General features: G+C 38.7%; 1 protein-coding gene across 2 annotated transcripts; it reads left to right on the top strand.

Moving 5' to 3' along the window:
• Nucleotides 1-7,305: 7,305 nt before the first annotated feature.
• LOC143845574 (putative inositol oxygenase) lies at nucleotides 7,306-11,750 on the top strand. Of its 2 annotated transcripts, XM_077353952.1 has the most exons (11): nucleotides 7,309-7,459; nucleotides 8,091-8,193; nucleotides 8,481-8,562; nucleotides 8,660-8,864; nucleotides 10,301-10,360; nucleotides 10,469-10,521; nucleotides 10,619-10,741; nucleotides 10,934-11,003; nucleotides 11,096-11,174; nucleotides 11,347-11,428; nucleotides 11,509-11,750. In XM_077353952.1, exons 1-11 carry the CDS (start codon nucleotides 7,429-7,431, stop codon nucleotides 11,533-11,535), a joined length of 915 nt encoding a protein of 304 aa, XP_077210067.1. In that variant the 5' UTR covers nucleotides 7,309-7,428; the 3' UTR covers nucleotides 11,536-11,750. The 2 variants fall into 2 exon arrangements, with proteins under 2 accessions (XP_077210068.1, XP_077210067.1); XM_077353953.1 differs by lacking the exon at nucleotides 10,301-10,360 and having other exon boundaries at nucleotides 7,306-7,459.
• The last annotated feature ends 1,197 nt before the right edge of the window (nucleotides 11,751-12,947 follow it).

Here is a 12,947-nt window from a genome sequence, read left to right as displayed (position 1 = left end):
ATCATCCTATGTAAATGATTTTTGGGGCACAACCTATCTACACACAAGGGCGGAGGCACATATAGCATGAGGGCATGCCCCCCCTCCCCCCAACCCCAAGTGTAAATTCCTTACTCCGCCCCTGTCTACACATGCAATACTGAATAAGGCAGTCTCGGTCGCTAAACTGTCGATAGAGGAGGAATTTTATATGCTCAACACATGCTTTTTGAGTCAAAAGAAGTAGGATTCTTCGAATTGAAGAATCGGGGATTGCACTCACAACCTGACTTTGCAACTCCAGCTGAGGCTTCCACATCTACTTGCCTCGGGTGTCTACTGGTAAGGAAGCTTAAGCAATGGTAGAATAGTTAGCTAAAAAGGGGCTAGCATGTCTCTCAGCGTAGTGGAATTTGTATGGAGGGAATCTCTTAAAGTTAGCCGTATGCCTTTGTGGGCGGAGTACGTTGTGTTTCATCACATGGACGATTTTAAATCATCCTATGATGTTGTCCGTACAGTATTTTTTGAAAAATACGGGACTATAAGGGCTTACACCATATAAAATCTCGATCATTTGGGTTTTTAGGAGCACTCGTGGGTTTACCAGCCCGGCCAGTTTTGATGGGCTGGGCCAGGTCACTTATTTAGTGACCTAGACTTGTAAACTTCGAGCAGGCCGAGTGGACCCGCGGGTCTGGTCACGTTTTGCCAGGGCTAATTCTAGCCCTTGAACCGGAAACTCTAGGTTGGAACTGTTGATTTTTTATGCTAGAATCTAACGGATGAAATGTCGAGATCATGCTAAATTGTGTACTTTGGACCCAAAGGGTGTTTCACATGAGCTTCAATATAATCCTAACCCTTCATCTTAAGGAAACCCTTCATCTTAAGGGCCCCATCGTGTGGATATCTCACCTTCTTCTTGGATGTTTACAGAGCGGCTCCCACCTCTTATTGATCTGAACCGTTCATTTGACAGGCTTTGATTTGTCTCCCCCACAGCCCATTAAACATACAAAAATCATCCAATCAAAACATTGAATGAATGAATGGTATACGTTTTTTTTATCATTAAACACTGATGGTAAATTATATGTAAATGATGATGGTTTACATTCAATAACAAAACACAAACACACACACATTATAAAATGCCATAATTTGGTGGCCGATATGATCTTTGTCTGTAGCAAATCATATAAATTGACGGTTTGGATTAATCAAAGGCAAGAAAACCAACAGTCGGATCTTTGTTGATCAGACTGTTGTTGTCTACCACTATAATGATCCAACAGTCGGGTCTTTGTTGATCAGATCTAATATATTCTAACAAAACTCTTGGTTCTACCAGCTAGACAAATTATCTAGGATGCTCCATCAGATTTTCTTGCTATGCCCGAGTTACGATCCTAAATAATTTTGGACGGTAGGATACGGGTTAGGGGTGCAACGAGGAACCCATTTTGCCAACCCGACCCGACCCGATTTCTAACCCTGTTGGACCCAACCCGATTTCCAATTCATGCACATGTTTTTTGTGAGCCCCACTGTTTTTTTTTTGCTCACATTCCTACACAGGCATCCACCATATAAAAACTCTTTGTAACTGAACTGAAGGACAAATTTATGTTAAAATTTAAGCACATTTCTAGCTTCAATGGGAAATGTGTTCACTTGAAAACGGGTTTTACGCACAAATCGGAATTGGAAATCGAGTTTCGGGTCGGGTCGGGTTGCCCGACTCCCCAACCCGACCCAACCCGATTTCCAATTCGGGTTGATTTTTCCCAACCCAACCCAAATTCAGGTTGAACCCGACCCAAGCTGTACCCCTAATACGGGTCCAATGGGATGGTCTCGAATCCAACACTTGTACCCAAATCCAGTCCATTAGTGTTCCGATCATTTGAATCTATTTTGGGTCCATTGAGACCGCTAAGGCCCGTTTGGATTGTTGGAAAAATATTTATGAGGAAAACTTTTGTGGGAAGAAATTTTTTTTTCCACAATTTGAATGGAAATGATGTATTTTAGTGATAGCATTATGAATTAAGGGTCTCTTATAATAAAACTTTAATTGTGTTGGTTCAAGTCAATTTGTTTATATATGTAATCTAACAATAGAAAAGCATGAAATTTTGGAAAAGTTTTTCTTTTCAAAACTTTTCCCGAAAATTCCTGCAATCCAAATAGGGCCCAAGTAGAATTGCTTCTTAGCAATAGGGGTGGACATGGTTCCGGTTCGAACCGAGGAACCGAACCGAACCGGCACATATGGTTCGGTTCGGTTCGGTTCCATAGTTATATGGTTCGGTTCCGGTTCTAATAACCTGGAACCGATGGAAATTCGGTTCGGTTCTGGGTTTGGATCCCGGAACCGAGAACCGAACCAAGAACCGACCCACCTTAAAACCCTTAGTCAGACTGGAAAACAAGTTTTTTAATCTCAGCACTTGCCCAAATATTTTTAATCTCACCAAACAAGCCTTAATATTTTAATGGCAGGAAAGAAGATGTGGGAATCCTTTTTGTTTTTAATATTAACTTGAAAGTTTTTGTAAGTGTAAGAAGAAAGTGAAAGGCTTTTAAAAATAGTAAAATATTATGAGAGTAGTTTGTATAACGCCCCCACAAAGTCATATTCATCATTTCATTAGAGACTTTTGTGCTCTGCTTTTCCCATAATGATGATGACAAGCTGGAAACAAAAAATTATTCTATCTCAAGAAAAGAAAACCAAACATTCAAACAACTATTGTGAAGAAATTCCGTTGATTTGATGAAGATCGGGTAAACCCAGAACCGAACCGAACCGAACCGATTATATATGGTTCTGGTTCGGTTCGGTTCCAAACTTATATGGTTCTGGTTCGGTTCCAATTTCAGGGAACCGATTATATATGGTTCGGTTCTGGGTATACCCCAAAACCGAACCGAACCGAACCATGTCCACCCCTACTTAGCAAAGGTAAAAATTAAAAAGAAAAAGAAGTGCATTCTAATACTCTTTCTTAAGAATAAGAGGTCATGAAATGGAGCTCTCTCAGTTAATATTGGAGCCTTGAAATCCAACAAAGAGCAATTTTATTTTTTTTGGGTGCAAAAGAGTTCCATTTATAGACTAACAAAACTGTACTTTATACTTACCAAACACATCGTGCTTAAAAACACACTGCAGAAAACCAGAAAGTTTGTGAAACACTGTACAGATGCCCTGCCTTGGTGTTCCCTTTTGGAGACACATGCAAACCCTTCCATAAGTATGCGAAGTTGGTTCAAAGGGTTCAATATGTTGGGGACCTTATGCAAGACCTCCAATACCAACCAACAAACTAGGCCAGGGAAGAGGCCAAAGGCCTAATTTGGATCGAAGGCACTGGAAAGACTTCTTGGAGAGATGTCTGGTGAAGATATTTGCAATTTGATCAGAGGAGGGCACATAGCGAGTGATGAGGGTGCTAAGAGGACCTTTTTCACGAACAAAGTGATAATCGATCGGTCCGTTCTGTTGTGCTTCTTGGTTGGTAAAGGAAAAGGAAATGATGCGGCAAATTGAAAGGAAATGGAAAAGAAATGAAAAGGAAAGCTGAGTTATGAGCGTCATGTTGCCGGGAAACTATACAGAAAATAAACAATAAATGAAAATTCATTGTCTTTCAAGAGGAATGGCCTTGTGCAATTCATCTTCTTGGACATCTTTACGTTAATGAGGTATGCAATTCATCTTCTTCGGCATCTTTACGTTAATGTGGTTATCAGCACTCGGTTTTAATGGACAGTGCTGAAGGAAGATGATGAGGGTTTTCGCTTTGGACGACAGGAAGACGATGAGGGTTTCTCTCTCTCTCTCTCTTTTTTTTTTTTTTTGAATGAGAGTTCGACGGATGTGAACCCGATAAAGCAGATTCCAAGGGATTTTAATGCCTTTTCGCTCTTGAGAAAGGGAAAGATGAGCGCGGATTTTGACTTGACATGTTGGATTGCGTGGATTACACGTAGGACCGTGGAATTCCACATTTTGGGCTAAAGAACGACCATTTTACAAGTTTTCCATAGAAAACAGGGTAAATTCCTCTTACTTTCACGCCCAAGTAGCGCAACAGAACAGAGCGTCATGTGAAGGGCGGAAATATTATCAGAAAATAAAATTGGCGGACTAGTAAGGAGAATTCCAATGTCCCGTAAGACAAATGATATCCAAGCGAGCTCGGTGGAATTTGAGGAGAGCGCATGACATTCCACTTCCGTGCTAGAACGTGCTACTGTGACGGAGGCACATAGAGCTTGAGGGGGGCCATGGCCCCCCCCATGACTTGCTAAATTCTTTTATATGGTGCATGGCTATGCATGCATGCCAAGGTAGTTTAGTGGCCATGCCCCCCCCCCCCCAATGACCAATGAAACAAGTGTAAATTAATCCGGCCCCCCAACTGTAAATTCCTGGCTCCGCCCCTGCTACTGTCTGTTGTTTCTTAGCATTCCATGATATACAACTGCCTCCAATGTAGGTACAAAATCTTGTAGTGGAGCGACGGGTTAAACGACAACCGTCCTAATCTGCACCTGAAAAGGCGTACAGAGTGAGGGAATTATGTGACAAGAGACGGATCCCATAGGTGAGAGTACCATGGATATAACGCAAGATCCACTTAACAAGCTTAGAGTGGAACTTGGTAGGTGCTTGCAAGTGTTGACAAACATAGTTGACACTAAAGGAGATATCCGGCCGAATAACGGTTAAGTATTGAACACCACGAACAACAATATGATAGCGGTGAGGATCATCAAGGGTTCATCCTGAGATGGGGTTTGGTCCTTAGACACCATATGTGTGGAAAGATATTTACATTGTTGCATGTTGGCCTTCTCAAGTAGCTCTGATACCATAAAATTAAAAACAAAATTACATGAGGAATAAAGCCGGAATTTCTTGATAGCCAGCTCTGTGTTTCATACAATACATAAATGTTTACATAAGTGTTCAAGTGAATGGAAAGATATCACCGTTACATATTCTTTACACAAGACAGTATGCATAATTAGAAGGAATGATTGTTTACATATTCTTTACATATATAAGAGATTTACATAAGAGAATGAATACAAATAAAAGGAAAGAGATAACCGCTGCATTCCTCTTATTCATGGTAAGAAATACTCAATTAACCTTAATCAGTGAGGCCTTCCATAAGTATGCAAAGTTGGTTCAAACGGTCTAATATGTTGGACCTCATGCAAGACCTCCAATACCGCCCCTCAAACTAAGCCGGAGAAGAGGCCAAAGGCCTAGTTTGGATCGAAGGCATTGGAAAGACTTCTTGGAGAGAGGTTTGGTGAAGATACCTGCAATTTGATTAGAGGAGGGCACATAGCGAGTGATGAGGGTTCCAAGAGCAATCTTTTCATGAACAAAGTGATAATCGATATCTATGTGTTTTGTACAGGCAAGAAAAACAGGATTGACCGCCATGTGAAGTGCAGAAATATTATCAGAAAATAGAATTGGCGGCCGATTAAGAGGAATTCCAATGTCGTGTAAGATAATTGATATCCAAGTGAGTTTGGCGGTTGAGGAGAGCGCACGATATTCCGCTTCCGTGCTACAACATGCTATTGTTTGCTATTTCTTAGCACTCCATGATATACAATTGCCTCCATTGTAGGTACAAAATCCTTTAGTGGAGCGACGTGTTAAACGAAAACTGTCCCAATTTGCATCTGAAAAGGCCTAGAGAGTGAGGGAATTATGTGACAAGAAGCGGATCCCATAGGTGAGAGCACCATGGATATAGCGTGAGATCCGCTTAACAAGCTGAGAGTGAAACTTGGTAGGTGCGTGCAAGTGTTGGCAAACATAGTTGATGCTAAAGGAGATATCTGGCCGAGTAAAGGTTAAGTACTGTAGACCACCAACAACGATACGATAGAGGTGAGGATCATCAAAGGGCTCATCCTGAGATGGGGTTTGGTCCTTAGACACCATAGGAGTGGAAAGATATTTACATTGTTGCATGTTGGCTTGCTCAATTAGCTCTGATACCATAAAAACAAAATTGCAAGAGGAATATGTTGATAGCCAGCTCTATGTTTCATTCAATATATAAACATTTACATAAGTGTACACGTGAATGAATACATATATAAGAGATTTACATGAGAGAATGAATACAAATAAAAGGAAAGAGATGACCGTTGCATTCCTCTCATTGATGGTTAGAAATATTCAATTAACCTTAATCTATGAGGCCTTCCATAAGTATGTAAAGTTGGTTCAAACAGTCTATTACTTGGGACCTCATGCAAGACCTCCAATAAAACACTTCTGAATGATTCCTTTCGGCATACAAGGTGGCTATTCTCCTAAAAAAGTTATCAGGAAAATTGATTTCTACAAAATTGCTTGGCAAGTCCCTAATAGCATTCCTCCTTTAATCTATGTTTCGGATGTGTATTTTAGAAAAACAAGGAGCTAGGTGTTACCAAACCGGATGTTCGCACATTTCACTACGCTATGATCTTATTTAGGATTCAAATTGAAGGCAAACTGGAGGTAGAAGGGGATTCTTCAAACGTCATTTCTTGGGTAAGACAAGAGCATTGGACTATGGAGATTATCTAAGTTATTGGATGAGATTATTTGTATGATTAACAATAGTTTTCTTTCGTTTATTCATGTCCCTCTGAGTGCCTGAGGGACATGAATAAATCTGGGGTATTGAGAAGGGTCCTCTCTCCCTGTTCACGTGTATCTCCCAGTTACCAAAATACCCTTAGATGGCATTGCTTTGAAAATTTAACCATGAAGGGTATTTTAATCACTATGGCCGGAGGTCTTTATTTCCTAAGTATCGTTTTGAAAGTGTTTTCTAACTAATTAGTTGTAACTTGTAAATGGGGTTAATCTAATTGATCCGATCCCTCTGATCCATGATCGCCTCAGATCCGTGATCGGACCCCTTTAGAACCGTCAGATGGTGATCAACGGCTTGCAAAGATCAATGGCCGACACCTTCAAACGATCGGGCCAGATATTATTACCAAATGTTCGATTATCCTAGGAGGGTGCTGTTAACAAAACAGCCCTCCCCTCCAAAGGGTGGCCCGGGGAAGAAAAGGGGGCGAATATATCAAATAAAATCCAACCTTGACTGGATGCCACCTGTGTGGGTTGATCATCCTTTGTTTGACAGATACAATCTTTCCTTAAACCTTGCAAAGTGGTGCTATGTCCACGTAATGATGAGTCAGCTTTTATCGCTTTATTACTACGAAATCTGATTTTCCATTTTCTGACATATTCCTAACATCCTACCACCCTATAAATACTCTTCTAAGACTATCTTCCTTTCAATCAATCCATTTCTAGTTTTGCAGGTGTTTTTTCATCCAGAGAAGGCTAGAATCCCATATTGCATTTGGGTTTTCTTTGTTTTTGTTGGGAAGAAGATGACAGTTGTCATTGAACAACCTCAAGTTGGTAAGTTCTTTCTACATGCAATTTTCTTGAAATGTTCATGTTTATTATCTTTACACTAGAAGGTCATTGTATAATATAATCCATTTGGGTTGTTACCCAACATTTGAAAAGATCAAATGGTCCTAACTATCTTTTCTTCACCCCAATGGATGAAGAAAATTAAAGGAGTCTTGATTGAACTAGGGGTGCAACTCGGGTCGGGTTCGGGTTGAGATGATTTCCCAACCCGGGTTGGAAATCGGGTCGGGTTGAGGGTTTGCGCAGCCCTACCCGAGTGAAACCAGACATTTTTAATCAATTTTTTTGTAAGCTTAAAAACTTGGGTTGGGTCGGGTTTACCCGAGTTGCACCCATTATAACATGCAGTGGTAGTTAGTTGATTCCATACAATTAGGCTTTAATGAGTGTTTATAAAAAAAACACTCTAGATATAAAAGATAGAAAGAGATAAGAATAATAAAGGGGATAATCCTATTCTAATCTACCTACTTGATATAACCTAAATAATCTAATGGTCAGATCGAGATCTGATCTTATTCTCTAACAGTTTTCAGTGTATGATTTTTATACTGAATTATTTATGTGCAGAGATAAATTAAAGTCTTGTTCTTATTTTTTATTTTTTTTGCAGGGCTTGGAGTAGATGATAACAAGATCTTTACCGATCCACATGAACTGGTTTTGGATGGTGGATTTGTGAAGCCAGAAACAAATTCATTTGGCCATACATTTAGGTCATTTTCTTACTAGAAATTCTTGCTAGCAAAACTACTGAAATCTTTATTCATTTTTTTGGGCCTTCCTCTATATAGTATATGATTGGAAGAGAAAATCATTAAATTTTTTGAGGAGAAAATGGGGAAATTTAGGTGTTAATTATTTTTTTGGGGGGGCTTTCTTATTACATAAGTTCTTAAACTGCTAAGATAATAAATCCTCCTTTTGTTAGATTTTTTTTTTTTTTCGGAAAATATTGGATGTTAGATTATATGTTACACATGACATAAGTTACTAAAAACAGGGATTACAATGCTGAAAGTGAAAGAAAGAAGACCGTGGAAGAGTTCTATAGGATGAATCACATTCACCAATCCTATGATTTTGTAAGTCAATTGAAATTATTTCTTGATGATTCTAAGTTTCATATGATTCTTTATTATGATGTGATGATTTGAATGTGTAAACTTAATGTAAGTGTAGGTAAAGAGGATGAGAGAGGATTATGGTAAGTTTAATAGAACAGAAATGAGCATATGGGAATGCTGTGAACTTCTCAATGAGTTTGTGGACGAGAGTGATCCCGACCTCGACGAACCTCAGATCGAACACTTGTTGCAGACAGCTGAAGCAATCAGGAAAGATTATCCTGATGAAGATTGGTTGCACCTTACTGGTCTCATTCATGGTATGGACTCAAATTCAAATTCCACTATCTATTAGCATCTTTTTATGTTTTACATATACATCTGGTGGACATCCTCCAGTTAGCTAGTTTTCCCAAAAAACCTTCAATTATTTGACTATAATGCTTTGAGAAGTTCAAGTTACAATTGCTATTGGTTCAGAACCATGATCCAGTGTAAAGTCTTAGGGGCATTTACTTATGCGGGATTTTTAATCCCGGGCGGACTTTGTGCATTGTGGGTCACTCTAAGTCAAGCAGACTATGGGTAACTGTGAGGACTGTCTGGGACTCTTTACCGGGGACTTTGGAGTGATAAGGTCTTTGAAGTTATGCGTCAGTCATGAATAAATGAGGGACTTTAAATTAAGTTCTAGAAAGTTTTACATTATAATTTTCATAAGCACCCCGGGAAGTTTGTGGGTCCAAAATAAACAAATATTGTGGGGCTAACGATGACCTATTCTAGGATTTCTTTATTTCTAATTTTTCTACTTTCTCTTTTTCCTTGGCTCTGTTCACTTGTTTTCCCGGGAAAGGAAAATAGAAGGTTTTTCGGGAATCGGACGTGGCATGAGGAAAAGAAATCCAGGGAAACTGTGCAGGAAAAGATTTACCGCACCTGTTCACTTGCGCAGGAACTGTGTAGGAAAAGGTTTCCTGAGCAACTGCTTGCCCACTTTTTTCACTAGTTTTTCTGGGAAAACAAATCCGACCAAAATAAAGGGAAAAGGAATCTCACACGTGCGAGAAAATACTCATTTCCACATCATTTTTCCCAATTTCCATGTCAGATGTGACATTTTTTATCTAGGCTCCTTCAAAATCCCGTGAAGACAAGTGAACATGCGAATTTTAGCTTTCTCGGGACAAAAGGGGGTGTTTTCCTGGGATTTGGTCTCCCGGGAACGCAAGTGAATAGAGCCTTAGATAAGGGTATTTTGGATATTTCCATTAGAGAAGGGCATTTTGTTGATTTTCATTGATTTGGGAAGGAGTTGAAGTTCTACCCGTTTGAGAAGGTTTCTCTGGTGGGCATTTTAATTAACAAGAGTGAGATTTTGGGGGAGTCTGTATGCTAAATCCCAAACCTCCAAACTAATTTGGGTTTTCAGATTGGAAGCCAAAAGTCGGGACTAATGGGTTACTCCTCAAGTCTCCTGGAGTTCTCCAAAGTCCTTTGGGACTAACCTCCCGTTATAGTACGAAGTTATTAGAATTCATTGAATGTTTGATTGGAGGGTTGCCACAGGCATGGAGAGCATATTACAATTTTCCAACCAAGATTACATGATTTTTCAAGATCAATTTGCACTGTAAAGTTGGTGTAAGCAATTATGTTATACCAATTCTTCTAACTAAATACTCATTTGGCACTAATAATTTTGATAATTGTTGTAGTAACCATGAATGAATATCCTTTTCTTTTATGGGTTCAGATCTTGGGAAGGTTCTCCTTCATCCCAGCTTTGGAGCTCTTCCTCAGTGGGCTGTTGTGGGTGAGAATCATGTCTACTAATTACATTACTTTATAAAACAGAGTTCTAATCTTCACATCCATCTTTTTCATTTTGGCTTTTCATACTACTCATAGAGACCATTTACAGGTGACACATTTCCTGTTGGATGTGCTTTCGATGAATCAAATGTTCATCACCAGGTATTATCAAGAATTACACAAGTTTAACAGTGCTCAAATGTGGTTTTAAACAACCAACTAACTTGGGCTGGCCTTAACCTGGTTTGCATTGTTACAGTATTTCAAGGAAAACCCAGACTACCATAATTCTACTTACAACACCAAGTTTGGGGTTTACTCTGAAGGATGTGGGCTCAACAATGTCTTGATGTCTTGGGGGCATGATGACTATATGTGCATGGTATTTCCTTCACAGCCTTCTACTTCCTCATGTCTTTTAATGTTAATAGGTTTAGCTATTTAACTTTCTTTAATTGTTCAACTCACTTTCTCTTTCTCTCTAATTTCTCTTGCAACATTCCTCAATTAAAATTTATTGAATATCTTTATCATCAATAAAAATGATCTAAATCTAGTCCTAACTTACCTTTAGGTCACTAAGGAAAACAAGACAACTCTACCTTCTGCCGCTTTGTTTATCATTCGATACCATTCCTTTTATCGTAAGTACTAACCTTGTTTCTTCCTCTAGAATTCTAAGTATTAACTCTAAAGAGAGTCTAAGCTGCAAGGTTTGTCTCATGTCATCTTGTAGCTTTACACAAGTCAGGAGCATATAAACACTTGATGAGTGAGGAGGATGTGGAGAATCTGAAATGGCTTCACATATTCAAGTAAGATCATCTTTTCTCACTTGATTCAGACTACTAAATCTAACCCAGAACTGCATTCTCATTGCCTTTAGATTTGAATTTTAGAAGATCCTTCATATAATGGATTAACAAATGACACACTCAAAAATGGCTAGAACATATTATTGACCATTTTTTAAAATTTTATGTGCAGCAAATATGACCTCTACAGTAAGAGCAAAGTTCGAATTGATGTCGAAAAAGTGAAGCCTTACTACTTGTCTCTCATTGAAAAGGTGAATATATGTTTCAGTATTCCTTATCTGGTTTATTTTTTTAAAAAAAATTCTATGCTCTTAGAAGAATTTTGATGCAGTACTTTCCTTCAAAGTTGAGATGGTGAAGTTGGAGCCCTCAACCATGATCAAGAAACAAGTCATCGCAATGGTCAGCTTCGATTGGTTGATGTCCGAGCTGATATTAGTTCGGAGTTTTTATCCATTTACAATCCTCCAAATTTATAAATGATTACTATATTCTGGATAGCGACTGGTGTAAAGCAGAAATTTTAGAAGTATAATAAGAGAGGATTTGGAATTCCTGAATTATTTTGCTCAATTCAATGCTTAAAAATTATCTTTTCCATAGTTCTGTGGAGCTCAATATCTCATTCCTCTTCAATTTAGAATATTTTCCTTCAAACTGCCATGGGTACTATATAGAAACATGCTGGAAACTTTAGAGGAATCCTCCAATCAAGCATTCGAAGGAATTGGAGATGGGGAACCTCTCTTTCTAGAAAATGCTCAGTTATTTTGGTTAAGAATGTGCAATTTTCATTTTGTTTCTGAATCAGTGATTAGCTGAAAGTATAAGTGAAAGGAAAAATTAAATCCATATATATAGATTTCATTATCAGGGAATATCATTATTAGGGAATCCATATATAGAGATTTCATTATAGAGATTAGGGAATCCATATCTAGAGATTTCATTATTAGGGAATCCATATATTAGGGAATCCAAAATTAAATCCATATATAGAGATTTCATTAATAGGGAATATTATTTCCAAAAGTATGATCTAGAGAAGGCAGTTATCAATCCATGTATAGAGATGTCTTCTGGCAAGTGGTTGTTTTGAAAGATCAAAGCCAATTCTTAAAGTAATTTCAAAGCATTGACCATATGACTCATTTATATTAAGTGTAAATATACTTAAATGTCTTCAGGAAGGACCTATACTGGTTTCATCAGAAGTGAATGTTAAGCTATTTGACCATATGAAACTGTCTTTTTTTTTTGTTATTTTCCTGGTTGCCATGGTTAGGTGCCCAAGTGAGACTTGGAAGCAGCAGTAAGGTATTGCTCTTGCAAAGAAGACGCACCACTTTAAAAGGAGTGGGTCCTTTGTCTTGATAGAATTTTGCAATAAGTCTTGGGCCATTTCCAATGTGGAGATCCCAGATTATCATTCTTTGACTCAAGTTTTGTGTTTGATCGTATGTGGTTTAACTGTTTATGGGCCTTGCCTAACGTGTTTCATCGGTTTTGTCGCTTTTGGCGTTTTGGTTAGGTACCTAATATTTGGTATATTTGGTATCAGAGATTAACGCCATGTCTAGTGTACAAGTCATGTCATGGAAGGGGTGACCTGTGAAAAAGGACTACTTGGAGCAACCAGAATGAAAAGTCATCACATAGTGGGCCAATGTACGAAAGGGGCGACCCTTGAAAAGGTATATTGGAACCAGAGTGAGAGTCCTATAGAGTGAGAGTGTGAAGGAATGTTATTGAACCAGAGTGAGAGTGTAA

This window comes from Tasmannia lanceolata, unplaced genomic scaffold, assembly GCF_043159265.1.
Source record: "Tasmannia lanceolata isolate RefF3 unplaced genomic scaffold, GAP_Taslan_0.1 ptg000015l, whole genome shotgun sequence".
Taxonomy (NCBI): domain Eukaryota; kingdom Viridiplantae; phylum Streptophyta; class Magnoliopsida; order Canellales; family Winteraceae; genus Tasmannia; species Tasmannia lanceolata.
This window is presented reverse-complemented; position numbering and strand designations above follow the sequence as displayed.